General features: G+C 52.2%; 2 protein-coding genes and 1 long non-coding RNA gene across 3 annotated transcripts; 1 reads left to right on the top strand and 2 right to left on the bottom strand.

Annotated features, from left to right (window-relative positions):
• Nucleotides 1-7,442: 7,442 nt before the first annotated feature.
• Sat2 (spermidine/spermine N1-acetyltransferase family member 2) lies at nucleotides 7,443-9,759 on the bottom strand. The gene is made up of 7 exons (XM_021648177.2): nucleotides 9,646-9,759; nucleotides 9,290-9,369; nucleotides 9,088-9,139; nucleotides 8,898-8,981; nucleotides 8,726-8,827; nucleotides 8,532-8,572; nucleotides 7,443-8,201 (listed from the first exon to the last, which is right to left on the bottom strand). The coding sequence occupies exons 2-7, from the start codon at nucleotides 9,353-9,355 to the stop codon at nucleotides 8,034-8,036; spliced, it is 513 nt and encodes a 170-aa protein (XP_021503852.1). The 5' UTR covers nucleotides 9,356-9,369; nucleotides 9,646-9,759; the 3' UTR covers nucleotides 7,443-8,033.
• A 2,106-nt stretch (nucleotides 9,760-11,865) lies between these two features.
• Nucleotides 11,866-15,742, top strand: Shbg (sex hormone binding globulin). Its single transcript, XM_021648122.2, has 8 exons — nucleotides 11,866-12,731; nucleotides 12,878-12,969; nucleotides 13,126-13,315; nucleotides 13,583-13,744; nucleotides 13,855-14,014; nucleotides 14,471-14,607; nucleotides 14,877-15,075; nucleotides 15,437-15,742. Exons 1-8 carry the CDS (start codon nucleotides 12,465-12,467, stop codon nucleotides 15,583-15,585), a joined length of 1,356 nt encoding a protein of 451 aa, XP_021503797.2. The 5' UTR covers nucleotides 11,866-12,464; the 3' UTR covers nucleotides 15,586-15,742.
• Nucleotides 15,743-15,753: 11 nt separating this feature from the next.
• Nucleotides 15,754-20,663, bottom strand: LOC132646271 (uncharacterized). The gene is made up of 3 exons (XR_009584387.1): nucleotides 20,337-20,663; nucleotides 17,221-18,987; nucleotides 15,754-16,594 (listed from the first exon to the last, which is right to left on the bottom strand). It is a non-coding gene; the product is annotated as an uncharacterized LOC132646271 (long non-coding RNA).
• Nucleotides 20,664-22,467: the final 1,804 nt, after the last annotated feature.

Raw genomic sequence — 22,467 nt, forward strand, 5'->3', positions numbered from 1 at the left:
TCCGGCAGCCGCGGTCCCTGGCCCGGGTGGGCTCCTGTTGAGCTATTGTTCGCTTCTGTGAGGCAGGACCTCCTGGACCCTGGGCTGGCCTCGAACCCGCTAAGCTCCGGGGAAATGACCTTGAATTCCCGCTCCCGCCTCCACCGCCCGAGTGCAGAAGTCACGGGCGTGTCATCACCGCGCCTGCCCCAAGGGGATGCTAACGTGGGGGTGAACTCGAGGCCGCGTGGAAAAGAAGGGTGCAGCGCGGCTTGAGACATAAACGCTGAGGACAGACGGGAGAAGGTGTCCCGGAATAGCCACCCTGGGCTGGAGGTGGATTCCCGCCCCCGAAAGATGGAGGGGGATGCCTCCGGCCTCCCGGAAATCGGCTTCCGATCGTCACACGTGTGACTTCATTCGTGTTCACTCACACATGCAACACAGTTTTCTTTCGAGTAAAATGAAAGAGGGCGACGATGGAGAGATGGGTCGGCGGCGAGGAGCTCTGTGTGCTCTTCCAGAGGACCCGACTTCGGCTCCCAGCACCCACGTGGCTGCTCACAACTGTAACTCCAGGAGATCCAACGTCCTTGCACAGACATATGCAAGAAAAAAACACCAATTCCATAAAATCAAAACAAATAAATCATTAAAAAAGCCGGGTGTGATGGCACACGTCTGTGATCCCAGCACTCATGGAGACAGAGGCAGGCAGATGTCTGAGTTTGAGGCCAACCTGGTCTACAGAGGAAGTCCAGGACAGCCAAAGCTACACAAACCCTGTCTCGAAAAAAATAAATAGAGAAATAACAAATAAAAAGGAATTATGATATAAACTTGTACAAGGCCTTGGGGTTTGATTCAAACAGTAAATAAATGAACCAAAACGAAATCAATAAGTGCAGTAAAATGGAATGTTATACTGAAAAAACTTCTGTGGCCATTAGTAAGATACAACAAAGAAATTGTGTGTGTGCGTGGGAGAGAGAGAGAGAGAGAAACAGGGTTTCTTATATCCCACGATAGTCTCAATTTGCTATGTAGCCAAGGGTGACCCTAAATTATTTTATTTTTCCAAGACAGAATCTCTAATCCCAGGATGGTAATCAACTCTGTAAGTAGCTAGCCTTGAACTTCCAATCTTTGAGTCCTCCTCCAGAATACTGGGATTATAGGGATGTAGCAACACACTCCATTTTATGCGGTGCCAGTGATGAAAATAAGTGTTTGGTGCATGGCAGGCAAGTACTCTACTTACTAAGCCACATTGCCAAACCAAGAAAAAAACTTCTTTTGTTTTTCTGAGAAAGGGTCTCTCTGCATAACCCTGGCTGTTTTGGAATCCAAGAAAAAAAAATTTAAATAAAAAATGAATTATTAAGCCATATGCCTAGTAGGGTGGTGGTGGCTCACAGCTTTAACCCTAAGACTCGGGAGGCAGAGGCAGGAGGATCTCTGAAGTCAAGGCCAGCCTGGTCTGCGGAGTGAGTCCAGGACAGCCAGGGCCACACAGAGAAACGCCATCTTAGGAAAACAAAGCAACAAAAAGACCTAGACCTGAGCTTTTGTTTTGTGTTTGGAGATGTTCTGTTTTCCCTGGCGAGCCTGAACTCAATATGTAGGCCAGATTGACCACAACTCAAAAAGATCCTCCCCCTGCCTCTTCTGACTCCCCAGTGCTAGGATTAAAGTCAGGTGCCACAGGCCTGGCATAATGCTGGCTCAATTTTTAAAATCCTGCTTAAAACTGCCAAGCATGGTGGCGCATGCTTTCGATCTCAGCACTCCAAAGGCAGAGGCAGGCAGATCTCCCTTAGTTTGAGGCCAGCTTGGTCTATGTAGTGAGTTCCAGGACAGCCAGGGCCACGTAGAAACAGTCTGCCTTGAAAACCAGCATTTTTCAATTGTATGTTAAAGAACTTGATTAGCAATAGGCAGAGGCAGGTGGAGCTCTGTGAGCTCATGACCAGCCTGGTCTACATGTGAGTTTCAGGCAGTGTCTTTAAGCCAGGGAAATGTCTCAACAGGTAGAGGTACCGGCTGCCAAGCCTGGTGACCTGAATTCAGGTCCCCCATGGTGGAAAGTCAAAAACAAATTCCCGCAGGTTGTCCTCTGACCTCCACACACGAGCTGTGGCATGTAAGCATGGCCATACAAATAGATAAAATGTAGTAAATGTTAGCCATCTATAATTCCAGCTCTAAGAGACTGGACGTCCCTTCTGGCCTCTGTGGGCAGCAGGCACACATACATGCAGGCAAAACACTCATGTACATAAAAGTAAAGAACAAAAACCCTGTTATTAGGGGCTGGCAAGACTGATTGCTCAGCAAGGCTGCTTGTCTCCAAGACTGGTGACATCCACAGAACACTGTGGAGGAATTAAATGGAGACCTGGGAGGTGTCCTCTGACCTCCACCAGCAGGAGGGTGTTTCCACGAACATACGGGAAGGGCGTTTCCACGCACATACATACAAAACTATATTTTAAAAATCCTGTTAATTGGGGCAGTGGTGGCTGCCTTTGATCCCAGCACTCAGGAGGCAGAGGCAGGCAGTTCTCTTGAGTTCAAGGCCAGCCTGGTCTGCATAGTGAGTTCAAGGCCAGGGCTACACAGAAAAACCTTACCTGGGAAAAAAGATATAAAAGCCAAAATAGAAAAAAAAAAAAAAAAAACAACTATTAAGTAGAGTAGATCTTTTTCGTAATTCCATCCTTTGGGAGGCAGAGAAAGAAGGATTGCCAATTCCAAACCAGAGAGGGCCACACCAAGACTACAAACAAAAGAAAATAAACAGAAGCAATAACCCCTGTCAGAAGACAGGGGGTCTACATTTTACATAATGTGCAGGAGGATTATACGTGATGAATCTGGATTCTAGGTTAGAACGTGAAGTTGAGGCCAGTCTGGGCCCTTCATGAGACCCTAACTCAGAACTAAAAGAGGTTTGCTCACTTACTCAGTAGTGGTGCACTGGCCAGGATGGAGGTAGGCCTTAGATTCAATCCCTAAGAGACAAACTTTGCATATTTCCCTCATGTACAGAATCTATATTTAAACGTGTGTGTACACATCATGAAAGTGGGAGCGGGAAGACAGGTTCCCATCGGAAGAGGAAGGAGGTAATCCGGTGAAACAGCATTTCGGTTTTTTCTCACGAATCCAGACTCAACAGCACAAATACACTCATGCACGTGTTTATGACATGTAAACAAAAGGGGGCCTTCCAGGAGAGGAGTACCAGGGAAGGGAAGAAATGGGAGAAGGCAAGGGGCAGGGGTATTATGAGCAAGGAGCGATGATACGTGGATTTGGTATGCTAATAAAAACAAAAGAAAAACTTGAAAACAGGCCTGAGAACTTCCAGAAAGCTGAACATGAGAAAGCTGGTGGCCCACCTAGACAGGGTAGGAACGCCTCAACCCATCCCGCAACTCCGATTCCTCACCTCAAACATTTCTTCATCTGTATCATTTGCAGTGACATCCCTAATTTTTTCTTCTTTTCTTTTCTTTTCTTTTCTTTTCTTTTCTTTTCTTTTCTTTTCTTTTCTTTTCTTTTCTTTTCTTTTCCCAAAACAGGGTTTCTCTGTGTAGCCCTGGCTATCCTGGACTTGCTTTGTAGACCAGGCTGGCCTCGAACTCACAGAGATCCACATGCCTCGGCCTCCTTGAGTGCTGGGAGCACAGGCATGCATCACTGTGTGTGCTCTGCTTTGCTAATTCTGTTAACCAGGAGAGGTTGTGGGAACCTGATTTACAACTGGTTGGTCAGAAGCATTGTGAAAATGGCCTGGGACTTGACTTTGGCACCTGAAGTGAGAAACAGGCGGTTTGGGGGATTGAGCCCACAACCTGTGGGATCCGTCTGCGCCCTCTCCTGGCAGATGATGGAAACACACTCCCTCTCAAGGACTTCCCCTTAGTGTTAACTACGTGGTCTGTGTGTGTACACAGGTGTGTGTTTGAGCATCCGTGTACTCGCATGGGTATGGGTGCCAGAGGTCAATGCTGAAGGTTTTCTCAATCAGTTTTCACTGATGAAAAAGATTATTACATTCACTTGGAGGCAGGCACGGCATTGCACAACCCTCAAGGCTCTGGAGCTCCAACTCGGCCCCTCAGACGGAATGATCTCCGGAGCCTCTCCACCTTATTCGTTTAGTTATTTGGTTGGTTGGTTTTGTTTTTGAGTCAGGGTCTCTCTCTACATAGTCCTGCCTGTCCTGGAACTCTCTGCCTCTGGGGTGCTCCATCACCCTTGGTACCACTTTTTTTTTTAAGAATTATTTATTACTCATAGAGTATTCTGTCTGCAGGCCAGCAGAGGGCACCAGATCTCATTACAGATGGTTGTGAGCCACCATGTGGGTGCTGGGAATTGAACTGAGGACCTCTGGAAGAGCAGCCTGTGCTCTTAACCTCTACGCCATCTCCCCAGCCCGCACCTTGTTTTGATAAAGGGTCCCTCAGTGAACCTGGCGCTCCACCATTCCAGGAGCCCCTGTCTCCACCGCCCGGCACCGAGGTTGGGAGCACACTGCAGTACTGGGTTTTTACATAAGTGCAGGGATTCAAATGCAGGTCCTCGTACATCCCAGGCAAGGGCTTCACTAACTGAACCATCTTCCTAGCCCCTTCTATACCTGTTAAAGTCACAACAGTTTTCTGCTGACTATGGTGGTTGAAAGCATAGGAGAAAATGAATTTCGATTTAGTTTAGTAGAATCAGAAGTAAATGTCCTCATGGCAGAATTGTATTTAACCCAGAATAAATGTTCTCTTGTCTGAATTATTGGGTTTTTTTAAATATTTATTTATTATTGTTTATTATTTACACTCTGCCTGCATGTGAGCCAACAGGCCAGCAGAGGGCACCAGATCTCATTGTAGAGGGTTATGAGCCACCATGTGGTGCTGGGATTGAGCCTGGGTCCTCCGGCAGAGAAGCCAGTGCTGTAAGCCGCTGAGTCTCTTGAGCCCCTTGCTTCTTATTTATTGAGATGGAGCTGCTTCTGTAGCTCGGCTCACGTAGAGCTTACCATGGAGCCCAGGCTGGCTCCTAGACCTCATCTTTCTAAGGTCTAGGATTACAGGTGTGAGACACCATGTCTGGCCTCAGGTTGGTTGTGGAATCTGTTGTTTAAATTATTTTTTAATGTGCTTATTTAACTTAATGGGTGTTTTACTTGAACATATGTGTGTCGTGTGTGCGTGAGGTGCAGGTAGAGGAGAAAGGAATGCTGAATCCCCAGGGACTGGAGCTGTATGTGGGTCCTGGAGGCCAAACCCCGATCGTCCAGAGCAGTGCAAACTGTTTGTAGCTGCTGAGCCATTTCTCCGTCCCTTCGGCCTACTCTTGGCTGCTGTTGTTCTCATTTTATTTGGGGACTGGAAAGCAAACCAGGGCTTCCCAAGGACTCGGAAGGTGCTCTTCCTGGCCCCAGCTAGATGGGTTTTGTTTTTTAATGAAGATTTATTTATTTGTGTATTTTATGAATATGTGTGTTTTGTCTGCATTCACACTTGAACACCAGAAGAGGGCATCAAATCCCACTATAGACATTTGTGAGCTGCCATGTGGGTGCGGGGAATTGAACTCAGGACCTCTGCAACAGCAGTCAGTACTCTTAACCACTGAGCCATCTCTTCAGCCCCAAAAGACATTTTCCTTTCTTTTTCGTTCTTTTTTTTTAAAGATTTGTTTATTTATTATTTATACAACACTCTGCCTGCATGTGTGACTGCAGGCAAGAAGAGGGCACCAGATCTCACTATAGATGGCTGTGAGCCACCATGTGGGTGCTGGGAATTGAACTCAGGACCTTTAGAAGAACAGCCAGTGATCTTAACCTCTGAGCCATCTCTCCAGCCCCTTTCTTTTTCTTTTATTTCTTTTACTTATTTATTTATTTTTTGTTTTGGTTTTCTATTTTTTTTTTTTCTTTTTCAAAACAGAGTTTCTCTCTGCAGCCCTGCCTGTCCTGGAACTCACTCTGTAGACCAGGTTGGCATCAAACTCAGAGAGATCTGCTTGCCTCTGCCTTTCAAGTGCTGGGATTAAAGGCGGGTAGCACCATCGCCCATATACATATGTGCATATATATGTGTGTGTGTGTGTGTATGTATACATATTTTTAGTTTTCTATGTGCATTGGTGTTTTGCCTTTATGTATGTTTGTGTGGAGATGTTGGATAGGAACTGGAGTCACAGACAGTTGTGAGCTGCCATGTGGGTGCGAGGACTTGAACCTGCGTCCTCTGAAGGAGCAGCCAGTGCTCTTGACCCGGCCCTGCACATTTTAAGCAAGCACTCCAGCATTGAGCTACAGCTACAGCCCATTTTAAATCTTTTTATTTTGGGGGGTTTGGTTTTTTGAAAAAGGGTTTCTTCTGTGTAGTACTAGCTGTTCTGGAACTTGCTCTAAGACCACGCTGACGTGGAGCTCACGGATCCGCCTGCCTCTACCTCCTGAATGCTGGCATTTAAGGCCTGTGCCAGCACATCTGGCTGTAAAACATCTTTTCTATTTTATTCTGAAACAGGATTTCCCCAAATCTTTAAGATATCAAATCCACCCAGCACTCAGGGAAGCATAGGCAGGCAGATCTGTTTATTTTCATTGTTTGGGATTAAAGTTGCACACTACCATACCTGGACCTGAGCTTTTCCTTACATGAAACTTGCTCTATACCAGGCTGGCCTTGAACTCAGATCTGCTTGCCTCTGTCTCCTGGATTAAAGGCATGATTGTGTTCCAGCTGATCACACAGACCCAGAAGATTTTTGGATGTGATCTCTTGCCATAGTTATAAATTAAAATGCCTCTGCACACATGAATAAATAAATGAATGTAAAAAAAAAAAAAAAGCGAGGTCTGGAGAGATGTCTCAGCAATTTCGAGGACTGACTGCTCTTCCAGAGGACCAAGGTTCAATTCCCAGGAACCACATGTGGCTCCCAGCCATCTGCAACTCCAATACCTGACCCCTCACACAGACAGAGATGCAGGTAAAACACCAATACACATGACATTAAAATAAATTATTAAGAATGCTTTTGTATGTTTGTGCGCCCTGCGGTCCATCCCCGCACCTCCGTATAGCGGGCACGGTGCCACTCGCCAGTTCCCTCAGCACTAACAGGCAGAGGGTCAGAGGTCTAAGGTCATCCTTGGCTAACAGGGAGTCGGAGGCCAGTCTAGGCTAGAGGCCACCTCAAAACAACACAAAGAAGGACTGGCTGGCGGCACACGCTGTTAATCCCACACCCTCAAGGTGGAGGCAGTGAATCTCGGTGAGTTCTAGGCCAGGCTGGTGGTCCACACGGTGAGTTCCAGGCCAGCCGGGGATACACAGTGTAGACCCTTTATTGTCCCCAGGGTTTTAACGATTTGCTTTGGTTTTGTTTAGTTTTATTTTAGTGTAGGCGATGTCAACCTAGTAATAAAAAGAGTATTTATTTATTTGTTTATTTATTTTTACAAGACAGGCCTCATTTTCCCGGTGGGCCCTGAACCCCTGAGCTCAGGGGATTTTCCTAGCCCTGTCTCCCCAGTACTACACCGTCACAGCTACCTAGATGACCATGGCAGGCTGTCTGTGGTCTTTGGCACATCAGTCCTTCATGAAAGACCTTTGGATTCCCAAGACAACTAACAAGGTTGAGATGCCTATACCCTCTTGCTCTTTTCTCTTTCTCACAGGCTAAGACTAGGGTGCTCCAAGTCGCTAGGGCCCACCAGTGCTCCCAACTCTCTGGCTCTCCTCTCCCCCCAACCCCCCCGCCTCACCAGAGCAAAAGTCTCCAACCTGAAAAACCAAAGGAGCATCCTGTCATGCACTCCTCTGCCCAATACTACACCAGGGCAAAGCAAGCATGTTACATTTCATCCTCTACTAGTCTTTGCCCTTACTTCCCCTCTTTCAATACCTGAGGAATGTGCACCCCAGAGGCCTCTGGGTGAGTGTCTGTCTGGCTCGGCATCTGTGGAGATGGTCTCAGGACCCCAGTGCGGCAACAGCAGTGAGAGCTCTCCCCAGGGGACATCAATGTCCTGCCAGCGCCCTCATAGCCTCCCCTTCAAACCCAAAGCAGCGCCAGCCTTCCAATCCAGTCAGATCTTGAGCGCCTAGAGACTTGTACAAGCCAATGGCCTTCTCGTTCCAGTCCAGGACCGCCAGGCGGAACTGGGAGCACCCCTCATGCAGGCTGACCTGCAGGTGAACAGACAGACGCACTGTCTCAGACTCAACAGAGAAGGGTTCCGGCCACTGGCTGTGTGCACTTTTCATTCCTGCAGAGGCAGGTAGACCTGTGAGTTCCAGGCCAGCCTGGCCTACAGAGCAAGTTCTAAGACAGTCAGGGCTACACAGAGAGACCCTGTGTACAACAACAACAAGAAAAAAGGAAAATCTTTCCCATTTCCTTAGTCAACCTCTACACCCCCATTCTCGGGGTTGGTTGGTTGGTTGGTTTGGCTGACTGGCTGGTTTTTGTTTTTGTTTGGGGAGGAACTAGTTTGCAACCCCCACAGCTTTGCTCACCTCAGCCACCTTTTTGATAATTTTGGTACCAATCCCTTGACCTGTGTGGAGAAAGGGTGAAGGCACTATTATTTGAGCTGAAGTTGATATCAAAGGAAACCATAGGCTGAGGTTGGGGGCAGGGAAGGGAATGGGGTCTGAGGGTCCACGTGGGTCTGTGGGTACTGTGTGCACCCTTTAGCCCCTGCCAGTACCCCGATATTGCGGCATCACAAAGATGTCCTCCAGATAAACGTTGCGACCCGTCCACGTGCTGTAGATGAAGTAGTACAGCCCGTAGCCCACCACACGGGGCCCTAAGTGAGAGAGAAGGGTAAGGCTTCCACGGACACTCGGAGGACAGAGGACGCCTGGAGGGTCCCTTACCTTCTAGATCCCCAGGAGCTGGGACAATCTCTGCCACCAAACAGCGAAAGAAAGGGTTCTCCCCAAAGCCATCCGCTCTCAGGGCTGTGGAGAGTGGAGGTGAGGGCGGGGAGAACCCGTATTAGCCCCACTCTAGGAACCCCTCCTTCCACCCCGGCCTCGGTCAGGCCCCAGGTGCACAGCGCATCACCTTCCTCGTTGATCTTCACTTTATGGGACAGTTTCTCGTACTCTGCCAGTTCCTACAGCGGGAGTACCAAGGCAACGTTAGGGCAGGCAGGCCCTGGCGCCCCGGGAGCGGGGTGCGGAGGCCCAGCCCTGGCCCCAGGCCCTCACTCCGGCGCGCTGCGCCCACCCCTCGGCACTCTGTCTCCCGGCCCGCAAGTCCTCACCCGGATCATCCTCATAATGTGGCCGCAGTCTCCCTCCCGGGCCTCTCGGATCCTCACGGACGCCATCCGGATCCTCCTCACTGTCAGGGATCAAAGATCAGAGTCAACCCCACTTCCGTTCCAGCTCGCGCCTCAGGGCCGAGGGTGCGGGCCGGGGGGCTGCCGGGAGCTCCCACCCGGGGGCCCGGCTCCGCGGTCTCCTCTGCGGGCCCAGGCCGCGAACCCCCGGCCCTCCCTCCGCCAGTCGGTTGCTGTTTAGAGCGTTTCCCCGCACCCCCACCCCGGCCCCGCCTGGCCCCGCGGTCCCGTGACCGGGCTGGGAGCCCGCAGCTCGCAGAGCAGCAAGTGTCTCCTACACTGCTTGAACTCAAGTGTGCGCCCGCTGGCCGCTTTGGCTTTCACGCTTCGTAGTCTTGCAGCCCAGAACCTGCGTGAGCCCAGGCCCCCCAGCCGGCTCCGCCCCGGGCAGCCTAGCCTCTTCCGCTCTGTCCCTCCCTCCGTCTTTGGTTCTGGGCGTTAAATGCTGCACCTCTGCACTTGCTGAACAACCCCTTCACTTGCTTCCTATAGTTGTTCTGTGGCTCAGAGTGTTGTTCTCAAAGAAACATTTGTGTTTAAAATTTTCCACATTAGGTCCTATAATAAATACGTGTAACTGAGAGTACTGTGTAGCTCAGGCTGGCCTCAAACTCACAGAGATCCATCTGCCCCTGCCTCTCCAGTGCTGGGATTACAGGCGTGTGCCGCCTTTTCGGTGAGTGCTCTGTGTGTGTGTGTGTGTGTGTGTGTGTGTGTGTGTGTGTGTGCGCATGAGCAGCGGGCACAGGTGTGTGGAGGAGCAAGAGGCCAAGGCTGAGCGTCTTCTCCACCTTAACTTGAGACAGCCCTTTCGGGGCACCTGGGGCGGCTGGCCGGGGAGCTGCAGGCATTCCCCTCTTCAGAGCCCCACAGCCTCTTCTTCCCGGCACTAGGGGTGTCAGAGGCGAGCCCTGCCCTGTCCCGGTGCTATGTGGGTGGACAATCAGCTCTTCGCGTTTGTACAGCAAGCGCCTTACCTCTAGAGCCGTCACCCAGCTGAGCTCTGAGCTGGGCACTCAGACTCGGAGGCTGAGGTTCCATGTGCCGGCTTCTCTGGGCTTGTGTGTGTGTGTGTGTGTGTGTGTGTGTGTGTGTGCTGAGTGTTTGACCTGCATGTGTATCTGCACACCACATTTATTTCTGGTGCCCTCAGAAGGCGGAGGAGGAGTCCCTCTTCTGAGAGCCGCCAAGTGGTGCTGGGACTCAAACCCAGGTCCCCCGAAAGAGCAGCCAGACTCTCCAACTGCCTTTTTAAAATTTTAAAAATGCATTTATTATTTTATGTGCGTTGGTGTTTTGCCTGCACGGCGGTCTGTGTGAGGGTGTTGGATCCTCTGGAAGCAGGTTACTTACAGTCGTGAGCCTCCATGTGGGTGCTAAGGATTGAACCTGGGTCCTATGGAAGAGCAGCCAGCGCTTCAATCACCGAGCTGCCGCTCCAGCCCCTGTGCCTTTGGGGTTTGTTTGTTTGTTTTGTTTTAGTGTGTTTATTTTCCGGGCTGCAGAGATGGCTCAGCAGTCTCAGAGACACCAGTCACTGCTCTTCCAGAGGACCTGGGTTAGAAGTTGGGTTCTTCCTTTTTCATTTGAGACAGGGTTTCTCTGTGTAGCCCGGGCTGTCTTGGACTTGCTCTGCAGACCAGGCTGGCCTCAAACTCACAGAGATCTGCCTGTCTCTGCTTCCCGAGTGCTGAGACCAAAGGCGTGTGGCACCACGTCTTTTTAACATATAAAAATTTAAATTTCGTTTTATGTGTATGGGTGTTTGCCTGCATGTGTATCTGTGAACCGCTCACAAGCCTGGAACCTGCACAGGCCAAAAGAGGGTGTTGGAGACCGTGGAACTAGAGCTCCCGCTGGTTGTGAGCCATCATGTGAGAGAGGGGAACGGAAGCCGTACTCTGGAGGAGCAGCCAGCGCTCTGAACCCTCGAGCCGTCTCTCCCATGCCACCACCACCCCCACCTTTTTCTTCCTTTTGAGACAGGGCTATGTAGCCTTGGCTGGTCGAGAACTGGCTGGCCTGCACCTCCCTCTGCTCCTGCCTCCTAGCTGCTGAGAGTAAGGGAGGGGCCTGAGTTCGGTTCTCAGCACTCAGGTCAGGAGGCTGGCAAACACCTGTGATTCCAGCTCCAGAGGACCCAACGCCCTCTTCTGGCCTCCCCTGGCCCTGCAGCCTCATGCCACAGACAAATACACTTAACTAATGATCATTTATGGCTGGCCTGGAATTTGCAATGTAGACCAGGCTGACTTCAAACTCACAGAGATCCACCTGCCACCTGCTTCTGCCTCCCAAATGATGGGACTAAACAGAGTATTTATTGCTTCTTAAATTATATTTCTCCTTCCTTTAAAAAAACAAAAACAAAACATTTGAGTGTATGTGTGTGTGTAACATGTGCCTTTGCACACGTGTGCACGTGTGTTTGTGGAAGTCAGCAGAGAAGTTTCAGGAGTAAACCTTCTCCTTGCATCATCTGGATGCTGTGCTGTGAACGGAAGTCACTATGTCTGGCAGCAGGTGCTCTTAGCCACTGAGCCGTCTACCCCTCACCCCACTTTAGAGAACAGTCCTTCTGTGTAGTCCAGCTTAGGCGAGAACTCACGACTTTACCATCTCCCCAGTGCTTCGGTTATTGGCAGATTTCTTCTCAGCATCCACTAATACACATGGGGCTGTTCTTGTGGGAACAGCCCCATGGGTCTGGGAAAATGAAGGGAGGCATGCTATCAGCCCCTGGGGAGCTCTGCCTGCATGGCTGCCGTCTTCTGCACAACTCACGTAAAGGCGGGACTGTGCTCCTCGGCACAGACAAGGCCAAGAAGCAGAGGTGACGGGAGTCTCCCAAGGCCAGTCACCGAGATAGCTGGAGCCCACGCCTCGCTCTGGCCCAGATAGAGGATGCTAATTAAGCAGGAGGTCAGTTTCCAGATCTCGAGTCTACCAAGGCAGCCTTGTGTTTGGAGGAGCCGCACTGGACAGCAGGGGAGGGGAGGAGACTGGCAGCCTCACACACATATCTTGGCTGCAGGGGGACCACAGAGGAGGGACTCTGTCCCTCACCTCATTTGCCTTCAGAGAGGCCACAGGGTCAATGTCCCTATCTCCTGTCCCCCTTCTTCCCACGGAACAACCTTTAAGCCTCACCACCCCTGTGCAAGGCCGCCTCCCCCGTCTGGCTCTCCTCAGACGGCCTGAGCCACAGAGCGGACGGCAGCTAACTATGGGGACCGGAGACTCAGCGGGCTCCCAGCACCGGTGGCGGCTGCTGCTGCTGCTGCTGCTGCTGCTGCTCCCACCGCCCCACATCCAGCAGGGTCAGGCCCAGAGACTCGGAGTCCCTACCCAGGGGCAAAACGCGGTAGGCCTCTCATCCCGGTGTTTCACCGAGCTGCACGTGGCTCTGCCTTTCTCCCTCCTCTCCTCCTCTGACCCCGTGGCCTCTACCTTTCTGTCTCTGAAATGTCTTTGGTCAGCTCATTTATCTTTTTGTTTGTTTTCGGGTAGAGTGCTCAGGTCCCTCCTGCTAGGTACCTCAGCAATGGCCCAGGACCGGAGCCTGTCATTGTTATGACCGTCGACCTCACCAAAGTCAGCAAGTATGGGAGTCGCTTGGCCTCTCAACCTAGCTCCCACCCGGACCTCTCCCCTCATCTCCTAGTCCCCTTTCCCCATGTGTTATCTGCCAGGTACCTCTTTCCCCAGCCCCGAAACCCCACACGCCCCCCACAAAGCCTTTCCTCGGTGTCCCCCAGGCCCTATTCCTCCTTTGAGTTTCGAACCTGGGATCCAGAGGGAGTGATTTTTTACGGAGACACCAACACTGAGGAAGACTGGTTCCTGCTGGGGCTCCGGGAGGGCCAGCCTGAGATCCAGCTACACAGCCCCTGGGCTCGGCTCACAGTGGGCGTTGGCCCTCAGCTCAACGATGGGAGATGGCACCGGGTGAGAGCGCTTTTCCTGTGTGGGGCGGGGTCGCCGGACCCGCTCCGAGGGAGGACGTAGCGCGCTTTGGCTGTGGTCCTCCGTCTGGGCTGCACACAGTCCCTGTGAAGCAGCTGCCCCCGTCCCTGCTTCGTCAGGTGGCACAGTCAGCACGTCGGCGTGAGCCTCGGTCGTGCCCTCGAGAGCACCTTCTCTCGACTGCCCCTGAAGAAGGTGGCGGGCTCAGGGCCTCTCATTCCGCTTCCGACCCCCCCCCCCCTCCTGTAGGTGGAGCTGAAGATGAACGGGGACTCGCTGCTGCTGTGGGTGGACGGGCAGGAGCTGCTGAGCCTGAGACAAGTCTCCGGGTCCCTGTTGGACCGTTCCCAGCCTAGCATGAGGATTGCGCTAGGGGGGTTCCTCCTCCCCACCTCCAGCCTCCGGTTTCCGGTAACTACATCCCGGGCCAAGCTTCGGAAACCTGAGTTCAGGTCTCTGGGCGAGGGGGTGGAGTCAGAGCTGCGACGGAAAGCTAAGATGCCCTGGCTCCGCCCCCTCAGCTGGCTCCTGCCCTGGATGGCTGCATTCGCCGAGACACCTGGCTGGGCCAGGAGCCTCAGCTCCCACCCTCCGCCCCGGGGAGCCCGGGAAGGTGTGACGTGGACTGGCAACCTGGACTGTTCTTTCCTCCAGGGACCCATGCAGAATTCAGTCTCCGAGGTAGACTTTTAAAAATTCTCCAAGGCCAGCTCTGCCTTCCCCTCCTTAACAGTGTGTCCATCTCTTCCTAAAACCCAAATCTTACACTTAGTTTATTGTTTTTCGAGACAGGGTTTCTCTGTGTAACCTTGGCTGTCCTGCACTCGCTTTGTAGACCAGGCTGGCCTCCAAATCACAGAGATGCGCCTGCCTCTGCCTCCCTGAGCGCTGGGATTACAGGCGTGCGCCACCGCACGCGGCTTGGGTTTATTTTTTATTATTTTATGTGGGTGGGTGTTTTGCCTGGATGTGCACCACGAGACTGCCTGGTGCCTGAGGAGGTCGTGAGCTTCCACGTGGGACCTGGGAATCGAGCCCTGGTCCTTTTAACAGCAATAACTGCTCTTAACCACTGAGCCAACGCTCTGGCCCCCAAGCCCAAGCCTCAAGGCCTGAGGAAGGTCATTTCTCCCCTAGACATTCCACAGCCTCACGCAGCCCCCTGGACCTTCTCTCTGGAGCTGGGATTTAAGCTGGTGGATGGCTCAGGATGCCTCCTTTCTCTTGGGACAGGAACAAATTCTTCTTGGCTTACCCTTCACCTGCAAGATCAGGTAAAGGGAGAGGGTGGGCGGCTGGCTCCGTTTAGTGGATTCTGGGAGAAATACAGCGAAAGGGCTTCAGTAGCAGGGAGGGTGAAGAGGGCATTCAGATCAGGGGACTACCTGGTAGCTGTTCACACATTGCAAACATGTGTATTGGGGGCTGGAGATGGTTTCGTAGAATGCCAGGCCAGGAAACCGCATGGCAGGGTAGACCAGAGGGGCCAGCGCTGTGTTGGCCCATTCTTCCTCCTAACCCCGGCTCTGCCTGCACGCCGCAGGAGGTGGTGCTGTGCTCCGAAGCAGACTCTAAACTCGTGTTCCCCTTGGACATGGGGCTCCCTCTCCAGCTGAAGCTGGATATATTCAAAGTGGTCCTGAGCCAAGGACAGAAGATGGCAGCCCTTTCTGGGTCTCTTTCGAGAATTGCCTCCCTCTGGTCCCAGCCTCAGGGCCACCTCTCCCTTGGGGCTTTACCAGGTAAGAGAATGCTATTTGAGTAAATCAGCTAAAGGGAAGGAAAGCAGGTTCTGAGGGGAAGGACACCTCTGGGGGGCCTCTGGGGTGCTGCCCAGGCCCATAGCGTGAACCTAGCATGCACGAGGCCCAGGGTTTTATAACTAGAAAAGAAAACAGGAGCAAGAAGGGGGCCAGGTGTGATATACGTACTCACACATAAGTGTGTGTGTTACAATCAACACCGGGAGGCTCATGAAGAGTGCATGTGCCAGGCTAGCCTTGGCTACATAGCAAGCCTTGGTCTAAGTGATTGTGGGAGTTCAGACTCTGGGGCTGGAGCCACAGGGCCTGAGTCCTGATGCTTTGTGTCACCTCCCTCTAGGAGAGGTCTCTTCGGTCTCCTTTTGCCTGAGTGATCTCTGGGTGCAAGGGCAGAGACTGGACATAGACCGGGCCCTGAGCAGAAGCCAGGGCATCTGGACTCACAGCTGCCCTCAGAGCCTGGGCAATGACACCCGCCCCTCCCTGTAGGGCCCCTTTGGGAAGCAGGCGTGGTGGTGCATGCCCGTAAACCCAGGAGAGGCGATGTTGGGTGGGTAAGGACTCAGCGTCACCGTTGGCTACATGGCATGTCTGAGGCCAGCCTGGGCTATGTGAAACCCTGTCTTTAAAAATAAAGAGCTTTGATTGCAACTCACCCATTTATTCAACAAATGTTTACCGTGCTCTGGCAGTGAACTAGTCAGGGTGGCAAGCACTGAGGTGCACTGAGGAGCAAATGCAACTGTGCTTCCTTTTGGGGCTCCTGGACCCGTGGGAGAGACGGGTTCGCTTCACAGGCAACAGATAGAAGCATAATTGGAAATTATGTGCTGCAAAAGTGCAGTGGTGCAAGCGCAGAGACCGGGAGGCTATGCCCTAGAAGGGAAGGCAGAGAGTTTTCCCGAGGCTGAGCCCAGGAGCCTGCCCTCTCCCCACGCCCCACCTAGGCTCAAGCTTCCCTCCTTCAAGTCAGTGGAAGAATTCGGCAGGGCCACTGCTGTCCAAGAAGGGGCAGCAGGGGGCGTAAGAGCGCTGCAGAAAGATGGGGAAGGCGTTCTGGGAAAGATCGGGAAGGAATGGAAAGGAGCGAGGCAAAAGGGGCAGAGGGGTCAAAGCAGCAACTCTCCGCGCTTCGTCTTCCTTGCTGTCACAGAGGATTTAGTATTCTCCCGTTAAACAAAAACTGGTCTGTCCTGGTTCCAACTGGAGAGAAAAGGCAGATTCAGGAAAATTTCTGCAGTCAAAGAATTAAGAGAGGGACTGGGCGTGTTGCTCCCTCCAGCACGCTGGAAGCCAGGGAGGGTGCGCGGCATCCGGGAGGAGGCGTGGTGGCCAGTGCCTGAGCAGGACCTGCAGTTCACCGGCGTCCTCCGTGCAGCGCGGCGGAGACCTGCGGGTCTGCCTGCGTGTGCTTTGCGGTGCTGGGGATGGAATCAGGACGTGTGCGTGCTAGGCAACCGCTCTCCCACCAAAGCTCGTCTCCAGCCTGAGACCCTGCCTAGAAATAAAAACAACAGGGCGAGCCAGTTCACTTACCGCGCCGGGAGAACACCGCGGCCCTCACTGTCCCCGGGAACCTTCACGCCCCAGCCTCATGTCTCAGCTCTTACTGGAGGAGCCATTGTGTCAGCCGGGCAAAGCGGCGCACGCCTGTGATCCCGGCACTCGGGAGGCAGAGGCAGACGGATCTCTGTGAGTTGGAGACCAGCCTGGTCAACGAATTGAGTCTGGAACAGCCAAGGCTACACAGAGGAACCCTACCTCGAAAGAAAAAGAAGGAGGAGGAATGGTTGGGGGGCAAGAAGAAGAAGAGGGGGGGGAAGAGGAGGAGGAGGACAGTCTTTGGGTTCTAGCTGCTACAGTCACCAGGCTCAAGCAAGCCCTCAGTTCCGTCCTTCAGTCTCACTCTGTAGCCTTGGCTGCCCTGGAACTTGGGAGGTAGAGCAGGCTGACCCCACATAGAGTCACAGAGAATAGAGAGAGCTTGTTTGTTTTTTTTTTATTTCTTTTTATCAGTTACATTTTATTAACTCTGTATCCCAGCCGTGTCCCCGATCCCTCATTCCCTCCCAGTCCCTCCCTCCCTCCCTCCCTGAGAGAGCTTGTTTTAATTTAGTTACTTACTTGTTTTTTTTTCACTCCCCACCCCATGGCAGGGTTTCTCTGTGTAGCCCTGGCTGTCCTGGAACTCAGTCTGTAGACCAGTAGTCTGTAGTCTCTCTCCAACTTGCAGAGAGCCACCTGCCTCTGCCTCCCAAATGCTGGGATTAAAGGCGAGTGCCACCGCTGCCTGTTGTTATAAACAAAGATGAAAATCCCAACTGTTCTATTTTCCTAATGAAGACGCAGGAGCCAGATGCTGAGGTGAAAACCTGCTAGCTCAGAGAGGCAGAGAAAACACCCAGGGGACCTTCCTCCTCAGCTCTGCTCCAGATGGGAAAACAAAAACAACAACAAAAACCCAAAGGCTCTCTAGCTCAATTCACAGCCCAAAAAGGAAAAGACCAAAAAGCCCAAGGCCAAAAGCTTGCTAGCTCAAATCCCAAAAAGCCAGGGAGCTGAGGAGCTGAAGCCTACGCTAAAGCCAGAGTTTGGGCTAGTAGCCCTTTCTTCTCCACGCTGTCTCAAACACCCCTCAGCTCAAGGTCCCTCCTGCTCTTCAGTCCCTGCCAGCTGGTTTCTTGCTCTGCTCTTGGGCGAGACCTCTATTGTTCGCAGAGAGCTCCTGCGCTGAAGGAGCGTGCAAGGCTGAGGCACACTATCAGCTGTTTGCAATAACAACAGCTGCTGGGCTAAAAGTGCGCCACAGGGCTCAACCACACCGAGCAGGAGACGGGGTTCACAGTTCAGTTTTGGGGTTCATGATGGGATCAAATATCTTGCAACAACTGCCAGGCCTTTCTTCAGTCTTCAGTTTTTATTTTTTTCGGTGGGGAAAAAGATCTGCTGTAATCCATGCCGGCTTCAAAGTTGATCTGTAGTCCAGGAAGACCCTGAACCTCTGCTCCTCTGCCCGTACTGAACTCCCAGGTGTGGGTCACGAAGTTAGAGTTATGGGGCCTGGAGAGAAACCCAGGGTTTTGTGCCTGGTAGGCAGGCACCCTACCAAACACCACGCTGCATGCCCCCCGGAACCCAGCCGTGGGGTCTCACCCCCGGACGGCAGAGATCAGCCAGGGTAGCCTTGATGGCTGCAGACTGAGGAGGTGTCAGGACGGCACAGCCTGGCGCCCCGCACACACACACTGTGCCCCTCAGCCTCTCCGCCAGCAGCACATTTGGAAGAATGCTCAGCATGACCAGGGAGCCCACATTCAGGTCTGAGGCCTGCCTTGTGTTTGGCCACCTGGGCATGCTCCTTCAGCCGACAGAGGCTGTGTGTCAACCTCTGTCCTGGCCACCTAGGCCACGTTGGTGAAAGGACACACACAATTCTTACTGCTGTGGCTCTCGCTGTATGGTGGGAGGGGACAATAATGCCAGGCAACAGCAGGTGGCTCCTGCCAGTCATCTCAGGGTTTGGAAGGAGACAGCATGGACAGCCTGGGCTGCAGAGACCCTACTTAAAAACTCAAAACAAAACAAAAACTGTACTTAGGTAGCTCAGTCTATAATCCCAGTGCTTTGGGGGGCAGAATCAGAAGGAACAAGGACTTCAAGGGCCATCCTTGGCTATAGAGAGTCAAGGCTAGCCTGGATTATATGAGACCATGCTTTAAACATCAAACAAGGACGCTGGAGAGATGTCTCAGAGGCTAAGAGCATTGTGATTCTTCCCAAGGATTGAGATTCCTTTCTCAGAACCCACGACTGTCTGTGACTCCAGTTCCAAGGGATCCAGCACCCTCTGCTGGCCTTTGTGGGCACTGCACACACTTGATGGGTAGACACCTATATACAAATAAAAAAAAAAAATTCAGGCTGGGTGTAGTGTGCAAGCCTTTAACCTCAACAGTTGGAAGTCACAGGCAAGAGGATCTCTGTATCCCTGTGAGTTCAAGGCCAGCCTGGTCTACACAGAGAGTTCTGATCCAGTCAGGGCTACATACTGAGATCTGCCTCAGAACAAAAAACAAAAACAACTTCCCTGAAAAAAGCACCATTTCAAATAGGGAGTAAAAGCCAAGACCAGAGTAGAGGGAGGAAGAAGTGGCTGTCCTGGGTGGGGCAGCAGGTAATCAGGAAAGGCCTCTGAGGTCTGTCGCTGGCATGGATACCTGAATAATGAGACGTCAGCGGGTGGAAGCCCCGGGTTAGGGAGCAGGGAGCAGACTGAAGAGCCTGTCTACACACAGGAGTCCATCAGGGAGGGCTGGGCTCTGTGTCCTAACTTCCTGACTTTGTGTGCCCAGAATGTCTCAGAGGCTGGCTTTTCTCCTCTGCCTCTACCCTGTCCTCTGCGGGACACTGTGCCCCCAACCTTTCTTCTCCAGCCTGCCCTAGATTCCCAGATTCCTGACCGCGGTCCAGAGCTGTCTACACTCTTTCATTAAGACTGACTTTGCTTCGACGCAGACTTTGCCAAGCCCCCACCAAGGGCATCCACTGTGCCCGCTCAACATCCCTCGCCTTCTCCAGCCCCCAAGCCCCCGCCAAAATAAAACTTTCCAGATTTGGCAGCACACCCTGAAGCCTCAAGGCCTGGCCTACTCCTCTCATCCACCCTGGCCGCTGCCTCTCCCTCCCTCCCCGCTTGTCTGCCCCATCCTCTCTCTCTCTTTCTTTCAACTAATATTTATTGGCTACCGACAGGACGCCAAGCCCTGTTAGGTCATTGCAGGGTTCTAAGGACGAAGCAGGCCTGATGGTCCCTGTAGACCCTGGGTGTTGAGAGACACGTTTCTGAGATGCTATTAAGAACAGGCTGGGCCCTGTGGCGCACTCCTTTAATCCCAGCACTCTGGGAGGCAGCGGCAGGCGGAGCTCTGTGAGTTTGAGTCCAGCCTAGTGGACAAAGCTAGTTCCAGGACAGCCAGGGCTACACAGAGAAACCCTGCCTGGAGAAACCGAAGTAAGCAAATAAGTAAGTAAGTAAAGGAAGGAAGGAAAACAAAACCCCATAAAACGGGACACCAGGTGACCTAGATATTAATTTCATCAAAAGGATGAGCTAGTAGAGGCTCAAAGTTGAAGAAATGACTTTAACTCTCAATCTCCACCATTTTACCTAGACAGAGTTTAACTCTGTGACTCCTGCTGACCTAGAACTCACTGGTAGACCAGGCCAGTCTCGAACTTACAGAAGTTGGCTTTTCTGTGTCTGGGGGTGCTCCGAAGATCTGACGGAGTCACGGAGGTGAAAACACCTACCGCAGGGCTTGTGAAAAGTGCCCCAATGTGAGCTCGCCGCTGCTTTTTATCGATGCCACGCTTGAAGAGTGGATCTCAGGCTGCTGAACCCACAGAGCGAGGGCCTGTCACGTGGCTGAGCCGTGGGCAGCCGGAGAGGGAAGGAAGCAAGGCTCCTTGGGTCATGTGATGGAGGCCTGGTGTGTCCTGCTGAGAGCCTGGGCTCCATCTGGTCAGGGCAGGAACATTTGTGTTTTCATCTTACTGTTTTGTTTTGTTTTAATTGTGGCAAAACACAAGCAACCTAAAACTTACCCTCCTAACCACCGTCAAGTGTTCATCTCAGGGGCACAAAGGACATTTATTCGCATGTTGCACGAATATCGCCTCTACCCATCCAGAGGGATTTATTTTTCAGTGCTGAGGGCACATCTTACTGTCTCACACTTGCTCTATCACTGAGCTGTACCAAGAAGCTTCCTTCCAGCTTGTAAAAAAATAAAAACAAAAAAACCTGAGCTTTCCTAGTCTTTGCAAAGATCTACCTTGTTTAACTCACCCATCAAAATCCTGCTATTAGGGCTGACTGGCTCGGCTGGTACCAAGCGGCTACTGAGCATGACTCCCCGAGTTTCATTCCTCAGACTTCTGTAAAATGGATGGAGAGAACCGAGTCCCACAAGTTTAAGTTTTTGATAATTTATTCATTTTATATCCCAACTGTCACCCCCTGCCTCGTCTCCTCCTGGCCCCACCCTCCTACCCTTTTCCCACTACCAACTTCCCCTCGTCCTCAGAAAGTCCTCTCTCTCTCTCCTCTCTCTCTCTCTCTCTCTCTCTCTCACACACACACACGTAAATCATGGGGGGAAAAGGCTAAATCCTGGAATTCTGGCATGTGAGGGGCATAGACTTTTGGCTGTAGACCACCCCTGCCTCTGGCAGTGAGAAGGGGCAGAGCCTGGATGGAGGCAGGTTCCAAAGAGCAGATTTTTCTCCTCTTGCTCCCTCTTTGTTTGGGACTGGCCCAGGGCTCTGTACACAGAGGCCCGCTGTAGCCAGGCCGAGGCTGGGTTTAATGATTTTTTTGCCCCCAGGTGCACCATGGGGCCTTTCTCAGCTCAGCTCCCTCTGAGTACAGGTTGGAGGTCGGGCAGTGGGTACAGAACTGGTCCCTCCCTCCCGGCCCCTCCTTACCTACAGAAGTTACAAGGGGGGTGGGGGTGGCAGGCATCCTGTTCAGTGACCTGTCTCTAGTGGCCAGAAGGCATTCTCCCTTTCTTTTCTAAGCAAGTGAGCCTGGTGCCCAGGATAGAGACTAGAGACGGAGACAAGAAGCTGGAGGCCACCACTGGCTGTATTTGCCACGTGTGTGCGTGCGTGTGTGTGTGCGTGCAGGCGTGCTTTCAATTTAGTGCCCCTCTTCTACTGGAGACAGCAGACTGCTTTCCTGGGGTTTCTTGCAGGAGACGCCGTTCCAAGTTTCCGTTTAATTCACCAGCAGCATTATCTTGCTAAGATAAGGCCTACTGTCAAGGAGCCTGGAGCCTAGGGTGGGGGAGGATGGTTCAGGGATAGAGCCTTCACCTGTTATATTTAGGGCCCTGGGGTTCAGCCCTCAGTACTGGGGTGGGGAAAGCATAGACAAGGCGAACAAGTAAGTTCCTGATCCAGGCGCTCCGGAGAAGAGCTGAGGTCCGGCCCGGATTCCTTTCGCTGCCTTATTCCCACTGTTCACCTGCTTCTGGACTAGGTCTGTGACTCACCCTCACATCTCGGTCTTCAAGTCTGTCGCCTCTCCTACTTCAATACGCCATAGGGGTTGGCTTCAAAACTCATCCTCACACACTCAGTTTGTATTACCAGCATGGCTTAGCACATCTGGCTCCCTTCCTCTTCCTCTTCCTCTTCCTCTTCCTCTTCCTCTGAGTTAGCATCCAATCCTGACTGACTCTGAACTCCTGGCCTCAACCAACCCTTTTACCCCAGTCTCCCAAGAAGCTGAATCCACATACGGTCACCGTTCAGTTTGATCGTGTCATTTCACAGTTTCAAATGCTGGAATTACTTTCTCGAAGCTTG

This window comes from Meriones unguiculatus, chromosome 11 (genome assembly GCF_030254825.1).
Source record: "Meriones unguiculatus strain TT.TT164.6M chromosome 11, Bangor_MerUng_6.1, whole genome shotgun sequence".
Lineage (NCBI taxonomy): Eukaryota > Metazoa > Chordata > Mammalia > Rodentia > Muridae > Meriones > Meriones unguiculatus.